Below are 16,689 nucleotides of genomic sequence, written 5' to 3' on the forward strand. Positions count from 1 at the left end.
GGCTGGAGTTGAGCGTCGCAACGCTTGCGATTTGCTGGTATGGATGCTATTCTTTCCAGGAATGTTCTTGACGTTTGAAAGATCGGATTGCACGGTGCTTGTCGGGAATGCTGGGCTTCCAATGCTGGCTTGTTGTGGTGGTAGGGTTGCAAGTATACTCTGTCGGCGATCTACAATAGAGTCGATCACCACTTTGAGGGTGACAGAGTACTAGGAATGTTGGAAAGAAGGTACAGTATAACGATGGAATGTGTAAAGTAGCGATGGACAGAAAAATAGAGAGAGATGAGAAGGAGAGCAAACAAAAGTGGGAGGGAAAAAAGGCGTTGCTGGGCAAGTTGAGTACATCCCCAGCCTCCCCAAAGGTATACCCAACCACCCGATTTCCCACGGCCAATGATCTACAAATCCACCTCTGACTTGGCCACCTCGCCATTCTCGGGAGGCTGGGTTTGAGATTGAAGATTTTTATTCTTAACCTTGATTCCCACGGATCTTCCGTGCCTAACAGGTCCACTGCTGTCGCACTGCTGGTGCATATGTACAAAGGATGCGAGGGACGTCAGCGACCAACTTCCCCGCCCTCGTGGCAGCGATCAGCATGCGGTCGGATCCCCGAGCCAGTCATTGCAGTGGAAGTCATCGAACTGAGTTTGTTGTTTATTTCAAAAGAGCAAGACATATACTTTGAAGATGAGAAGAAATTCAACTTCTTTACTGTGTTACTTTAATACTCGACTCGTCCACGACCCGATTCAATGTCATTATGTGTCTGTTTCCGGTGCCACCATTAGCAGCCCAATAGCCAACAGCCCAATCCGCGGCGTTGAAAGTCCGAAACATGCGGAACTGTGGAATCGGGGGACTTACACGTATTGTCAATGCCGTAGACTCGTGCATTAGTGCAATCAAAGAAGAGGGAGGGACACATCCCGAAAAATGCGGTGTACATAAATTGAGTCATTCATACCAACTAACTATGGGCTAGTCCAAAGTCCATGAGAAGGGGCATCATCACAGTTCAACATAGACATCAGAAAAAAAGAAGAATATACAAGCATAATAGCAAGGGCCAACTGGTCCTCATACCGAACATAATGTCATATCACATCAAATAAACACACCCGCAATGCCCACCATCAGGCCCAACATCAAATCGTGTAGACTCGTCGTCCGTACTGGCACCGCCCCATTCCCACTGGTAGCATGGGATGTACCCGTCGCGACCACGGTTGCGCAATAATTCAACTGAAGACCGTGGCAGGCCTGCTGGCTCAGACTGGAGCAGATAGACGTAGCCTGCGAGGTTGCCGTCACTGCTTCCACCGTCACGCCTGCACCGCCCGATCCTCCGACCGTTACCCCGTAGCGACCCATGAGCTGTGCTGTACATTGGGTGTATTCGGACCGGCAGAGGGAGTAGTATGACGAGCAAGTAGCGGCATTAGCAAATGTCGTAGGGACGTAAACGAATGGGTATGCCCCCGAGATCGTGGAGCCGGTAACCGAAGCAGCGCTCGAGTCGGCAGTGGTTGTCGTCGTCGTCGCAGTCGCACCCTGAGGGAACATGAAGCTGGTACCGGTAGATGTAGCTGTCGATGCTCCGGTCAGACTGCCCGTACAGCTAGCACCGGTCGGACAGCATGCGATGTTGTTGGCGGCATCGCGCGAACAGTTCGTGCCTTGTTTGCAGCAGGCATTCGAGTTGCCTAGACTGGTACACGGATTGTAGCCCGTGGGGCAGTTGTTTTCAGCTCGCCTGAGGATCTGGAGGACTTCAAAGGCTCGTTTATTGGACTCGATGGTCTGCGGTGCTGAAAAGGGCGCCGTCTCGATCGAGAGTACGGAGGGGAGGAATGAGGCCCAGACTCCGATCCACCACGAGGCCCGCATTCTTATGGCCTGGGGGCGGGGTGTATATTGAACGCGACCGAGGAATTTCTTTCCGATAGACTGAATGAATTGGTTTTTGGTAGGTATCAATGCAGTTCAAACTCTCATCGTTGGATTTTCTCGAGGGTGCTTATCGAGGGCTGCGCCGGATGTCAACAGACTACTCAAAGTAGTAAGATTAGCGTCAGCAGAGGTGTGTAGCACGGGGGAACCAAGGCCATTGACGGGTACGGGAATACTGTAGGAGTAAAGACATACCTGGCAGTTTAAAATTTCAATGCCTTCGAGAATCGGGCAGAAACCAGCAAGGTTTTGGGAGTGCTGGGAATGATGTAGTTTAGTTGAAAGTCGAAACTCGCCCGTCCAGCCCATCTCCACATCTCCACCAGGAATCCCTGCCACAGCAACCAGTCGCACGATGCCCAACCCGCTCCAACCACCGCCTTTGCAGCCCATTCCCTCGAGACCTTGGCAGTCTTGATTAGCATGGAGGCTGATGACCGCCATTTGAAAAAAATAATAGATGGTCGTAAAATTCGAGTGCGTTCACGCTTGCATATTTGCTGCCTTAGATCCAAGGCCCTGTTGCTGGTCTTTTAATGGGGGTTGCTCTTATTCCATAGCACGAATCAATGAACCAATTACGAAATGGTTGTTCGCAAAGAGGGCCATAGAGATGTTTCCAAAAAGGTTTCAATAGTGATATCAAAATTTATTCTTAATTATGTCCACCTGTATGTTCGCATCCACCCTGTTCGAACGCTAGTGCTAGTAAATTGCAAGACAAAAGTAAAATAGTGCCACTGTAAGCCCTCACAATCCACCATATTGAATTGGGTTGACTGATCCTCACGAACCACTAGAAGAAAACATTGTCCCACAGAAACAACAGCGGGAGTTTATCATGGAATAAACGTAAGTGGTGGACGACAGGACCACGAGAGGATACTCAACCTTCCATATGCCATTGTTGTCGACAACCTGCGTGTGCAGACTTCCAGATAAAACCTCTGCAATATGCCGCGGAACGCGACGAACGAGGCGAAAGCCTTGTCCTATGTACGGTCTCCAGTATTCGACCGCTTCGCAGGAAGTAATATACAGCAAATATCCACCGATCGCGGGCCATTCGGATAGAGGTTTCTGAGCTGCAAGAATGGCATCTAGTATAATAATTGTCAATTTGAGTAACATATCGGAGTTTTTGACACGCGCGAACCGACTTACATTTGACGGTTTACTTCTTTCCCCTCCAAGTGACGTACTTCGAAGTTCGGAAGGGAAACCCTTCAACTTATGCACATTGAAATCATGGCCTGCCAGCTTTTTGATCAAATCGTCAACAAGAGCCTCAAGCGAAGGAAAGGTCACAGTGTGTGGCAGGAGCTAGTTCTGAAGTGTCTTAGATCGTCTCCTCGTAATCGATGAGAGCTCCATACACACAACCCAAATAGTATATGTAGTATGTTGGACAAGTACCTCTCTCAGCTGACTCTCGTTAGGTGAAGGCGATGTTCCGGAGAAGGAATACTCAACCCTTTATAGGTCGAGGCAGGAAGATTGCTTCTGCATGGTAGTTGACAGCTCTATGCAGACACCCAAGGTCCTGCATGCGCCTGGTTGATTGGACTAGGTCTCGTTCACCTGGTCATAAAGTTGTTAGCAAGCTTTAGGTAAAGGCGATGCTCGGGAATCCAGGGTACCTTCAATTCTCCGATGACCTTGCCCTTGAAGGCGTATCTGCTGTCTATTTGCCAGAGCCACATATAGCGTGCCACACGGGAGTATATAGGCAGTATGTAATTAAATTCTGAAGATTTCTGATTCATTGACTGTCCGTGATTTGAAAAGAGCATTTAGCAAGTCTCCCAACGATTTCTAATCCGTCTTCCTTGTGACACTGCGAAGAAGTGCGTAACTTACAGGACGAGGAATGAAATCCAATCAGACAAAGCTCTCAAGTATGAAAGAGCTTATGATCTACGCCATCTTCCCGGTGTACCTGAAACGGGATATAGAAAGGGTGATGTATCTGACCGTCCATATGGAGTCGAGTGCTCTCTAAGTAAATAGCCCCAGACGAGTGGAGAGAAGAAATACAGAAGAACGCGAGAATTAAAGTGAGAAGAGTATAAAAGAGTAAATATTTAGAAGATCAAAATCCCCTTAGGAGAAAGAAAGAAAAGGAAAGTTCAAGAGAAATGCAACCTGCCGCTGGTCCATAGAGGGGTGCAGATCAGGATGACCGTCAGCTGCCCAACTTCAGTTTCTAAAGGACATTTACAGACAAACGGCCAAAACCTAAAACATCAAACAGGGCATTACCGAGAAAACAACAATCCACTGTATTCTCAACACAATGGACCCCTCTACCTCACAAACCCAGATCCCCATTGTGGATTTCTCGGGGTGGACCTCGGGCGGCCCCAGTCGCCAGCGTGTAGCACAAGAAATCGTCGCTGCTTGTAAGGAAGTGGGGTTCGTCTATATCATCAACCACTCCACTCCAGACGCCCTCCTTGATGAAGCGTTCCACTGGTCTCGGCACTTCTTTGACCTGCCCACGGAAGAGAAGCTGCGTGCCCCTCATCCTGACGGGTGGGCTGTGCACCGAGGCTATTCGTGGCCGGGCTTGGAGAAGGTCTCGCAGGCTGTCAGCGCAGATAATGATGATGAGCGGACTGCACAATTGAGAGAGGTTCCCGATATCAAGGCGAGTACCCGGTGGGCTTGGTTGGTGGCGTTCTCGTCTAGCCAGATCCCTTCTCTAATGGTTAATAGGAAAGCTATGACATCGGCAGCGAGGAGAATTCGGCACAACCAAATCAATGGATTCCCGAGGATACTCTCCCCGGGTTCCGTGCTTTCATGAATCAGTTCTACTGGGAGGGTTTCCGAGTGGGGGGCGAAATCCTGCAGGCTCTAGCGGTGGGCCTTGGCCTCGACGATGCGAATCATCTTCTGCAAAAGCATTCGGGACATAATAATCAGCTCCGACTTCTGCATTATCCACCCGTACCGGCCGATGCCTTGGAACAAAACCGAGCAGCTCGTTGTCCCGCACATACGGATTGGAGCTCTATCACCTTACTCTTCCAGGATGACTGTGGCGGCCTGGAGGTAGAGGACATCCACAACCCTAGCCACTTTATTCCAGCAACGCCCATCAAGAATGCCATCGTTATGAACGTGGGTGATCTCCTACAGAGATGGAGTAATGGTAGGTTGCAAGGCAATCCATTCAGTTCTTACGATCCTCTACTAACTGGCGAGGGTAGACCAGTTGAGGTCAACTAGCCATCGAGTTACACTTCCACCTCTTGCCGATCGAATCGAAGGAGAGGCTCGCATCACTCGTAGGCGGTTTTCTATCCCCTACTTTATGGCTCCCGATCCCGACTCGGTGATTGAGTGTCTCCCAGCTTGTATGGGTCCCGATGAGCCGGCAAAGTATGAGCCGATCACTCAGGCAGGGTATAATCAGATGCGGGCTTCTATGCAGTATTGAGAGGTATTATAGCTCTCTGTTGGGCTGGAAGTTTTTCGGGCAGCGTATTCAATATAATTTAGGATGTCAGCGATGGAGATAGCACCGAGTACCTCGTAATGTAACCTCACCTCTTCCTCTGGATAGGCACACCAACCGGCTACAGATATCGTATACTACTTAGTCACTTTTAAAGCCTATATTATCTTTGATTTTTTGAACAAGTTTTATTCTTTCATAAATCAACATGCTTTGAGTAGACTAACGAACGAGATATCCAGTTTGCTCTACTCGTTATCTAGACTCATCGTTCACCGGCTGCGGCTCATCTACCCAAAATCCATCCAATTTCAATACCAGCCAGTTGAGAACCCTTCAAATCTCCTCTACTCCCACTCTTCCTGAATAATAGATTCAACATCTCGATAACCCATCATCGCTCTCTTTTTACCATTTCCAAGCCTCAATATCCAGACTCAATACTTCCAATCTTCCATACTTCTCCCGCCGATCCCCACTCCACCTGACTAAGACCATTTCTTGGCGCGTCATGGAGAACCCGCCGAGTCGCGTCCCTCCATCGCACATCGACCCCGATCGCGTGGCCACCATGTACGGCGAACTCGGCAATAAACTGGTACGTAGCGATCTCTCGCCATAGACTAGTGCATTCGCAAACTCCCTTCCAAAGCATCCATCTCAAAATGCACACACGCTAAACGCAAACCCCACAGGTTCAACATGCGAAGCGCACGCAGGCCCTCGCCCATCTCCCACCCTACCAAACCGAAATCGTCCGCGCAGTAACTCGCGAAGTCCGCGATCTCGACCGCGATGTTACCCGCCTGCTCGATCCCTTCGAGGGCTCCTTCAATCCCTCTGCCGACCCAGCCACCGCCTGCGCCCTACTAGTCGACCACCTCTGCATGCGCCGAAACAAGCGCTGCCTCATGGCGTACCACCGCGTGCGAACGGAGAAACTAGAGGAACTCTGCTGGACGGGCGTGGATGTGCTGGAGCAGCAGCAGCCTAGCGAGGGTGGTGAGGACCGGGGTGTCCCGCAGGCGGGCGGCGGACAGCATAGTTCGTTGAGTCCCGAGGAGGAGGAGTATTTTCGACAGTATGGGGATATGTTGGCGGCTTATAAGGGGCAGTGGACGGATATTGATTTGACGGGGACATTGGAGCCTCCGAAGGATTTGTTTATTGATGTTAGGGTCTTGAAGGATGCGGGGGAGATTCAGACGGAGTATGGGTGAGTTGATTATTGGCTATTTTCTATGCTTGATTGGCGTCTTTTAAGAGGAGAGAAGCTAATGTCATTTGTGATGGATAGCGTGATCAATTTGACCAAGAACAGTCAGCTTTATGTTCGACAGGGGGATGTCGAGCGGTTGATTGCGCAAGGCTTCCTGGAGCGATTGAGCTGAGGGGGGATTGCTATGGGCTGGTGCCGTGATTTGTGAGGAGTTTTGCATTTGTTTTTGATACCCCGCCATGGATGAGATGGCTCATGTGAAGATCGAATCATTTATGTCGATCTCAAATCTACGAAGAATACAACAAGGTTATGCGAAGTACTTTCAATACGCCATTGTAATGGCAGGCACTATTTGCCTCACAACTACAGGCGCAGCTGCATAGAAAGAATAGGACGAGATTATGTTGTCGGCCATTATTTCCGTCGATTCAATCCTTCTCTAAGGCAATCACGTCAGGAACTATACTCAATTCTTCATCGATTTATCCACCATCTGCAAGGTAAACATCGCTACGAGTCGAAGTACGCGGACTTAGTAGGCCTAGACCCGTGGTCTAATCTATATCACACGGTCTCAATCATGGACAATGATGCTATTTTGTAAAGAAGTTATGTAAGAATTGAGTTTGAAGCCGCTAAGCCAGCTAGCATAAGAGCCGGGGGTGTTGGTGGAGATGGCGTGCATTGGCCAGCCTAGGAGCAGGAATTGGCCAGCGCGCTAGCGCCGATCGTGCGTCCGTCGTCGGAGCTCATAGGTACTGTACAAAGGTACATCTCGGTAGTTGGGGAGGGGTCGAGGATACCTTGGGGATGAGATGAGATGGATGATGATTTAGTAGAAGTACCCAGGGGAATTTGCCGAGAATACAATATACCTATGCAGTTTACAACGGGGTACTCCGTACTTGGAGTAACAGTTGACTATCGTAAAAGGCTTAGCGATAAAGATGATAAGAAGAAAAAGTGGGTGGAGTTAGTCAACCAAACCGGCCCGTGGATGATTCAATTCCGGTTGCTAATTCCTTAATGAAAGATAAGCCTGGTCCTGTATCCTGGTCCTCTTGAGTTTCTTGTAACTCTCGATATCTCGCCTTATTCTCGTACCATCGGCTAATATTCTTGCAACATTTCCCCCTCTCTCGTCTCCCTTCCTCTCTTCCTCAATGCATCATTCGCCCCGTTGCGTCATCCGCCGTTTTCTCCAACGCCGCTGCATGCGCTAGTGGGCCGGGAATCCTCCGAATTTCTTGCGACTCGTCCATTCTAGCCCTTTGCGCGACCTCCCAAATCGACCTCTGATGGGCGTACTCCAACCTCGTGGTCGTCGCGACTCGCGCGCCTCGATTCTCTCCCGTCGCAATTGGGGGTTCGACCGCGATCTCGACGTCGCCATTGCGCCAGAGTCCCTAGTGGAACACGCCAATGCCAACCTGGGCAGCTCCCCGGGGGCCGGCCTCGAGGCCTCGAGCTATAATGGCTCCAGTCTGAGAACCCCTAGTCGATCATTTTACCATCGTTCTTTCAATACACCGACTGGTAGGTCCCGCCTCTCGAGTGCTTTTTTAAAGCTAAAGCGCCTCATGCATAACGGGAAAAAGAAAAGACCCAAAAAAGCAAAAACGGAATTACCTCTCCTGCAGAGCGATTTACTGACCATTCGTCGTGCTCCACAGACCCAGCCCACTATGCATCAGATGGGCTCCGCGAACAAACGGCCGAACTAGCGACTTACGGTTTGTCACTCAATAAAAAGCCCTCGCGCGGCAGAACCAGTTTACCTTCTGGACTGGACATTTTCCGCAGCCAGCTCCAACATTCCCCACCAGTATCGCATGATGAATTGGCGAGCTCCCATCCCACCGTGGGGGAGGACTCGTTAGATTCACATGCCGTACTCCTCGAACCAGCTTCTGCCTCTGCCTCGTCGGCCTTGACAGAGATGATCCGCCAGCCTGGCGCGGGCGTGGTCGACGACTATACCAAGCCGATCGAAGACACGTCCTTCTCGCCGCTGTCGACTATCGACGATGAATCTGAGCCCCGGGATACGGAACGCACCTCTTTGCTGTCAAAGACGAGATCCAAGTCTCCGCACCATTATGGCTCAGTTGAAGATATTGAGAGTCAAAGAGGCGCCGCTCGGCGGGATCCAATCAATGCCTTTACCAAGAGTATTTCAGCGGTAGGCAAATGGTCTCGTATAATGTCCAACCCTAAATCATGGAATCGGCGTGCCATTTGGCAAGAAGGAGTAGTATATCCCGCCAGTTTAATCCCTGCTGTGGTTCTGGGTCTTCTGCTCAACATCCTCGATGCCCTATCCTACGGAATGATCCTGTTCCCTTTGGGAGAACCGCTTTTCGCCCACCTGGGCGCGGACGGTATCTCTATGTTCTACGTCAGTACAATCATTTCCCAGGTAGTCTTCTCCTGTGGAGGCTCCATATTCAAGGGCGGTATTGGCAGTGAAATGATCGAGGTGGTCCCCTTCTTCCACCAAATGGCATTCACAATCATGAACCGAGTAGGTAAAGACAACCCGCAATCAGTCATCGCCACAACTATCCTCGCCTTTTCAGTCAGCTCTGTCCTCACTGGCTTGGTATTCTTCCTAATGGGCGTCTGCGGTTTGGGCTCGTTGATCGGCTTCTTCCCTCGCCATATCCTAATCGGCTGCATCGGTGGTGTGGGATACTTCCTTCTCCAAACCGGAGTTGAAGTCTCTGCCCGACTTCCCGGTACTCTCGAATACAACGTCCACACGCTGCAGACGCTCTTCCAGCTCGACACCCTCCCCCTTTGGACGATACCTCTTTTCCTTGCAATTGCTCTTCTCGTTTTGAAGCGTTTTATTCGGTCGAATTTCCTCGTCGGCGCTTACTTTATTGGTGTGGGTGTCGTGTTTTATATTGTCATTCTCAGCGCTCGGGTTTCGATGGATACATTGCATCACAAGGGGTGGGTGTTTGATGCTCCATCTTCTAACAACCCGTGGTACCACTTTTATACCCTCTATAGTAAGCGATCTACTTCCCAAAGTCCCGGATCTTATTAAACTAACGTTAATTGTCAGATTTTTCCGCGGTCAATTGGACTGCCTTTGCCGACACTATCCCTGCGATGTTCGCGTTGACCTTCTTCGGTGTACTACACGTGCCCATCAATGTCCCCGCATTGGGTATCTCAACTGGAGAAGACAACCTCAATGTAGACAGAGAGCTCATGGCACACGGTGTGACCAATGCCCTGTCTGGCTTCGCGGGTAGTATTCAGAACTACCTGGTGTACACCAACAGTCTTCTCTTCATTGCTAGTGGTGGATCGTCGCGATTGGCTGGTCTTATGCTTGCTGCAGCCACGGCTGGCATCCTGGTCATTGGGCCGGTCATCATTGGTTTTATTCCGGTGATGGTCGTCGGTGCCTTGATCTTCCTATTGGGTATTGAACTTTTGCAGGAAGCCTTGGTGGATACCTGGGGCAAGCTTACGCGACTTGAATATCTGACGGTATGTGAATGTACCAACCAAGCCTCCCTGATGGACAGGTTCTAACTGTTACAGGTCGTTATCATTGTGGTGACTATGGGTGCCGTAGACTTTGTCATGGGAATTCTTGTTGGCATCATCCTCGCCTGCGTCAACTTTGTCGTTCAAACATCTCGCAAGTCGGCTATCCGTGCGACCTTTTCTGGAGAAATTGCCGGATCCACCGTTCGTCGCCCACCTATCCAGCAACAATTCCTGCATGAAGCTGGACAGCAAACTCTCATCATGAAGCTTGGCGGTTACCTCTTCTTCGGAACGATCGTCAATGTTGAGAATACCATGCGGGGACTGATCGAAGAAGAAGCTTTCAATCGGCAACCCATTCGATTCCTGATCCTAGATTTCTCTCGGGTCTATGGTCTCGATTTCTCCGCGGCCGAAGCGTTCACGCGTATCAACCGTGTACTTCGCAAACGGAATGTACAAACTACCATCTCGGGCCTAAACGTTGAAGGCGAAGTGGGCAAGTCCCTCCAGAACGTCGGCCTCTTCGAACCCGAATCCGGCGTGCCAATCTTTGAAGATCTCAACTCGGCTCTCGAATTCTGCGAGAACGACTACCTGAAAATCTTCTACAGTCGCCAGGAAGCCCTATCCCGCACACCAATTGGAGCAACTACGCCCCAAGGCACCACCAACACCAACAACCTCCAAGTCCCCCTTCCTGTCCCACAGATCCCCAACGCCAGCCTGTCCGACAACATGGTCAGCTCCCCACGCGGCCAATACCTCCAGCGCGTAGCAACAACCACCCTCCGCGAACACGAACAAGTAACCGCCCTGATAGCCGCCCCAGCCTGGTCCTCAATGCGCCAACCCCTCCCCCTCCTCCTCCAAACCTTCCAAGGTCTATCCACCCAAAACGAAGACTTCTGGTTCCCCGCCTGCGCCTACTTCTCCCGCGAATCCTACCCAGCCGGTACAGTCCTCTACCACGAAGGCGACGTCCCCCGCGCCTTCTACCTCCTCGAATCCGGCATGCTGCGCGCAGAATACGATCTCCCACAGGGCCGGTACTTTGAGCTCGTCGTCGCTGGTCGGCCGTGCGGTGAGTTACCGTTCTTTAGTGATACGCGGCGCACAGCGACTGTTAAGACGGAGCATGATTGTGTGGCGTGGTGTTTGAGTGATGAGCGGTGGAAGGCGTTGCAGGAGGATGAGCCGAGGATTGCGAGGGAGTTGCTCACTGTTAGCTTGAAGTTGACTACTGAGAGGATGGATAGTATTACATCGTGAGTTTCTCGTGATTTTTTTGGGGTCTTTGGTTATACTAACTTTTATGCCAGATACGTGCTTACAATGGCTGCTTGAATTTTGTACATTTGTATTTTCTGTGCATTTATGTTTTGCATCTAACCTCGGCGGTAATCTGAGCGAAATTATACCTTTGCTTGATCTTTGTTTTTTTTTTCTCCTCTTTACATGTGAAATACGTACATAGTTGGTCCATACTACAGCCGCGATGGCAATTTACATACGATCCTCCTTTTCATGACACGTTTACAGTGAAAAGCGCATAGCTTAAGAATCCGATGGAATTGTTCACAACGCTAATTCGAATAAGAACCCACTGAACAAGAGACATCAAAATTCTATCATTCGCGCCATGGCCGCTATTCATAAAAAACATAAACTCAACATCACACAAAATGCCATATCTCATAAAAATCCTCATAATATCCTCCAACCCAGGCCTTAGTACCACTCTCACAGACGAGACTTGACAGGCGTGTGAGCCTCCGAATCAACCGACAACCCATCAGCAAGCAAACGCTTGTTATCAGGATCATACAACGGCTCCGCCGCGACGGTAGCTTTAATCCGGCGACCAAAGTACTCAATCTCGACGCTCGCGCCTTCATCCAAGGTCCCAGACAACCAGGCATAAGCAACAGGCTTACGAACTGTAAATCCAAATGCCGCGCTGGTCACATACCCAACCGCCTTGTCATTGTGGAACACCGGCTCCTTACCGAGAATCATAGACCGGCCATCATTGACAGTAAGACAGCGTAGACGCCGGGAGGGGTTCTGCTTGGAGGGAATCCGCTCGAGCGCAGACTTGCCAACGTAATCCTCCCACTTGCTCGCCCTGATTCCATTCGCCACGCCAGCTTCGTACGGGTTATGCTCCGTGTTCATGTCCGTGCCGTAGATTCGGTATCCCTTCTCCAACCGCAGGGCATTGAAAGCAGCGCGGCCAGCGGCAATCAAGCCGTGGATCTTGCCAGCTTGGAAAATCGTATCCCAAAGGCGTTGGCCGTATTCGGCGGTTGTCTGGATTTCCCAGCCCAACTCGCCGACGTAGGACTTGCGGAAGGCTGTCACGGGGATACCATTGATGAGGGCTCGTTTCACGCCGAAATACGGCAGACCCTTGTTGGAGAAGTCGTCCGTGGTGATCTCGTTGATAACGTCTCGGGCACGCGGACCCCACAGTCCGATGCAGCAGGTGCTGCCTGTGATTTCGCGGACTTGGACAAAGTTTTTCTTACTCTGGTGGCGGGCTTCGCGGGCGAGATAGGCTAGGTCGGTGGCGGTGTTGGCGCCGATCTGGAAGAGGTTCTCTTCTAGTCTGGAAATGAAGATGTCGCTGCGGATGCCGCCGTGGTCGTTTAGGAGGAGGGCGTATGTGATTGTGCCGGGCTTGGTGTTGACGTCTGCTGTGCTGAGGCGCTGGAGGAGGTCGAGAGCACCGGGTCCGGAGATTTCGAATCGGTGGAAGGAGGTCATGTCGAACATGGCTACTGCGTTGCGTGTCTTCCATGCCTCGGCTGCGACGACGGGGGAGTAGAACTGAGCTGACCAGGCATCGCGGTCGACGGGCTTCCACTTTGGAGGGAGATAGTTGAGAAGTTCCTTGTTCGCTTCGTACCAGAAGGGTCGCTCCCAGCCACCGAGCTCTAGGAAGTAAGCACCCAGCTCTTTCTCCCGAGCGTAGAATGGGCTGGTTCGTAGCTGACGGGGGGATTCTCTGGGTTGAGATGGATGCAGGATGTCATAGATCTCGACGAAGTTCTGGGATGAGGTTTCCTCGATGTAGGATTGGCTCAGCTGGACTTCTTCAAAGCGAGACAGCTCGCACTCTGAGATGTCGATCTGCGAGCGGCCGGTGGTAAGGACTTCGGCGACGGCACGAGCAACGCCTGCAGAGTGTGTAACCCACACTGCCTCGGCGACCCAGAATCCGTCCAGGTTAGGTGCTTGCCCAACGATGGGTCCTCCATCAGGCGTAAACGAGAAGATACCATTGAATCCGTCCGCGATCTCAGTGTCTCGTAGCATAGGCAAGAGCCGTTGCGTTTCCTTCCAAGCAGGGTCAAAGTCCTCCGCAGTGAATTCAAGGCGAGAAGGCATGTTCTTTTCATCGACATTCTTGGGTGTGAGACCTAAAGACGATGCCTTGACGGGCATGGGACGATGACCATAGTATCCGATACCGTATTGGTCCCCGTGCTCACGATAGTAAAGATCTTGATCTTGGTGTCGTAAAATGGGGAGTTCGGCATTCTTTCCATTTATTTGTTTATTGAGCTCCCTTCCCACGAGAGATGGCACCGCTGTCGTCTTGGCGTATTGGTGGGCGAGGGGGAGTAGAGGAATTGACAAGCCGACCATGGCACCGAGTTCCACGCCCCAGAAGCCAGCACAGGAAACAACAATATCAGCCTCAATAGTGCCATTGGGTATCGTTACACCGGTTACCTGGCCATTTGCTTGTTTGATGCCGGTCACGGGTGTTGATTCGAGATATTTGACACCAGCCTTGCGGGTGCGTTCAATGAGTAGCTGGGTTGCACGAGCGGCGAGAGCCAGGCCGTCGCTGGGGATGTGTAGACCTCCGAGCACGACGTCCTTGTTCAGATGAGGGTACAACTTGACACACTCCTCCGCACTCACGAGGCGAGCCTCAATGCCCCACGAGGAAGTATAACCATGCTTGCGCTTGAGGTCCTCAAGCCGTGCCGGCGTTGTCGCCACCTCGAGACCACCAACTTGATTAAAGCAATTCTGGCCATCCTTCTCAATAGATTGGAGTTTCTCGACGGTGTATCGTGCAAAATTCGTCATCGTCTTGGAGGGGGTAGTCTGGAACACGAGGCCGGGGGCATGCGATGTGGATCCGCCAGGCATGTATAGCGGACCCTGCTCGACGACGGTGATATCCGTCCATCCGCGCGAGATCAGCTCATCAGCGATGTTTGTGCCGACAATTCCGGCACCGATGATAACGACACGCTTTGCGGGTGACATGGTGAATGAGAGAGGCGAATTGACTCGCTGCACGGAGCTGCGGGTGTTCTCGCTTTATGTATGTCTGATCGGCAAGAAAGCTAGATGATTAGGAGCTCCCCCGCAGGAGGGGGGTTTCTGTCCCCGCAGATTGCGTACCATGATGATATAGGAATAGATTCCATTAAGGGAAGCCAATCCAGGCCCCGCATCGGCTCGGACGGTGCTCGGGGATGAGTATACCGGCAACGGATACAGGGTCCTACTGCCCGGATGAGGGATGGCGATATCTCTACATGGCAATTTATCTTGTCGAGTTTTCTATATTCTGTCAATGCCAGGCAGCTCGAATAATGTGCCTGCTTTCAAGCAGAACAATCTCATGAATGCAGCTTTGAAACGACATATCCAAAGATCTCCAACTAGGAATGCCTGTCCCTTCAAGCTCGGGCCCACGAGGTATCTGGGGCATTGGATAAGGTTACCGTTTTTGGGATGATTCACGCCCGTTGGGTCCAGACAATTGACGCCACGATAGGCCATGATTGGCCATTGAATCAGTGGCCGTGGAACGAGATCAAGTGATAACCTGCGAAAGGTCGGCGTGTCGGTTGGGAGCCGCTCACGTGCACGGATGAGCTTAATCGGATACGGTCCGGATCTCTCATGGTTCACACCACAGGTAATACCCGCGGTCCAAGGCTATCTATAGATCGGGTTGAAATCGAATCAATATTCATGCAGTTCGCATCAAAGGGTATAGAGGAAATGTGGGGGAGACGGTCTCGCGGGTGATGCTGATACATCAACCATCGGGTAGTAGCAACAATATCGAGTATAGCATACCGCCGCTGTTTACAGGGGAGGAAATGCATGTTCAAAGGATACGTTCTGGACTTCTGGAACATTTAAGGTGATAGAATGGATAGATTGCAGATTGAGTTGTAGTTGGACTGGATTGGAAAAGTGGGTAGATGCTCCATGAAGGGGCATGCATCCATGCCTCGCTTCGAGATATATACTTGGCGCCGAAGCCCGCTAGATTGCACATAGGTAGCGCATACCTACGGGCTATATAACCGCGCCCGGCGGAGGCGATGATAAAAGAGGTACTGGGTGTAACGCCGCCTTGGAAAGTCCATCAACTGGCCTAGAGGAACCGTAGTCATGTTGATATTGTGGGAGGCTCCGAATTATGGACGAGTGTAATATATTGTAACCTGTAGTATTCTATACATTTACTCTGATCGCAGTTTTCAAACGTTCATCGTGCTGTGGATGGATTAACAAAAACAAGGGATTATATTGCTAATCGATGAGGCGCGACAGGCCTGTTATTTCGACCAGGAGTAGTGACAACCAACACTCGTCCATTTCATCATGTGAGGTGGCGCCAACAACAGTAGTCGAGCTTGGAATGTTGACAGGACGCGTTGTCAAATAGGCGGCGCATAGAAAGGAGGACATTGGTACACATGGATCATGATTGGGAATACTCTTCTACGATTACGGCTCTCTTCTCCAAACACGAGTCAATGACCCATGGTTGATGAAAAGAAGATGTGATCCACAGGGTGGAAAGTGCCAAAGAATACGCCTGTCAATGACCCGAAGGCCGTTGAACAAACTGTTCCGCCGCGCTGTGCAATGCAGGGACCAATCTGTGGTGGACCGCCTTCATGATCGCAGCCACCCAAACAAGGTAAGTATGAAGAAGAAAAGAAAAAGAAGAGGGAATCTGGGGGGTGAAGGGAGATATTTAAAGGAAACCATGGGCCACGCTAGTCCTAAGCGAGACACGCTAGTGCTAAGCGAGCTGCAGGTTAGACATCACGTGATCGACCAACAGAGCATAGCAAACAACTTCACGTGACATTGCATGTGACTCATCCTCTATTTGGTTGGAACCTGAGGTATGAAAGGACTGGCCCCTCAGGGCTTCGAAGCCTTTGAAGCTTTCAGGGGGGTTGCAGTGAGCTGTCACCTCTGACTCGTGTGCCTTGCATTCTGGAATCTATAATATTGACGATCACCGTCCTCGTCGCGTGGGAAAAATAATTCCATCCAATGGTTCTTACGGATTTACTCAATAATTGGACTCCTTGTTTACCAGGATGCAATGGAAGAAAAAAAAAAAAGTAAGTGGATGTCTCCAGGTACGAGCTTGTGTGGATCCCTTCCCTCCCCTATTCCCAGTGTCCCACTGAGCCAGTAACTCTGTCCGGTGGTCCTCGCGCTTAAGGCCGTATGGTAAGTAGTGGAAGTTTTT

At 50.9% G+C, this 16,689-nt stretch overlaps 5 protein-coding genes across 5 annotated transcripts; 3 read left to right on the forward strand and 2 right to left on the reverse strand.

The window, feature by feature from the left end:
- Positions 1-1,110: 1,110 nt before the first annotated feature.
- Positions 1,111-1,893, reverse strand: N7496_002726 (uncharacterized protein; the record flags this gene model as incomplete). The annotated part of the gene is made up of 1 exon (XM_056695657.1): positions 1,111-1,893. One exon carries the CDS (start codon positions 1,891-1,893, stop codon positions 1,111-1,113), a length of 783 nt encoding a protein of 260 aa, XP_056557869.1.
- Positions 1,894-4,252: 2,359 nt separating this feature from the next.
- N7496_002727 (isopenicillin N synthase family dioxygenase) lies at positions 4,253-5,401 on the forward strand (the record flags this gene model as incomplete). The annotated part of the gene is made up of 3 exons (XM_056695658.1): positions 4,253-4,626; positions 4,695-5,113; positions 5,172-5,401. 3 exons carry the CDS (start codon positions 4,253-4,255, stop codon positions 5,399-5,401), a joined length of 1,023 nt encoding a protein of 340 aa, XP_056557870.1.
- Positions 5,402-5,930: 529 nt separating this feature from the next.
- Positions 5,931-6,810, forward strand: N7496_002728 (DNA replication protein PSF1; the record flags this gene model as incomplete). The annotated part of the gene is made up of 3 exons (XM_056695659.1): positions 5,931-6,017; positions 6,115-6,635; positions 6,717-6,810. 3 exons carry the CDS (start codon positions 5,931-5,933, stop codon positions 6,808-6,810), a joined length of 702 nt encoding a protein of 233 aa, XP_056557871.1.
- Positions 6,811-7,939: 1,129 nt separating this feature from the next.
- On the forward strand, positions 7,940-11,498 carry N7496_002729 (sulfate transporter family protein; the record flags this gene model as incomplete). The annotated part of the gene is made up of 5 exons (XM_056695660.1): positions 7,940-8,177; positions 8,315-9,658; positions 9,715-10,148; positions 10,203-11,419; positions 11,474-11,498. The coding sequence occupies 5 exons, from the start codon at positions 7,940-7,942 to the stop codon at positions 11,496-11,498; spliced, it is 3,258 nt and encodes a 1,085-aa protein (XP_056557872.1).
- A 396-nt stretch (positions 11,499-11,894) lies between these two features.
- On the reverse strand, positions 11,895-14,441 carry N7496_002730 (GcvT family protein; the record flags this gene model as incomplete). The annotated part of the gene is made up of 1 exon (XM_056695661.1): positions 11,895-14,441. The coding sequence occupies one exon, from the start codon at positions 14,439-14,441 to the stop codon at positions 11,895-11,897; it is 2,547 nt and encodes an 848-aa protein (XP_056557873.1).
- Positions 14,442-16,689: the final 2,248 nt, after the last annotated feature.

This window comes from Penicillium cataractarum, assembly GCF_028827025.1.
Source record: "Penicillium cataractarum strain IBT 29864 chromosome Unknown utg000002l, whole genome shotgun sequence".
NCBI lineage: Eukaryota > Fungi > Ascomycota > Eurotiomycetes > Eurotiales > Aspergillaceae > Penicillium > Penicillium cataractarum.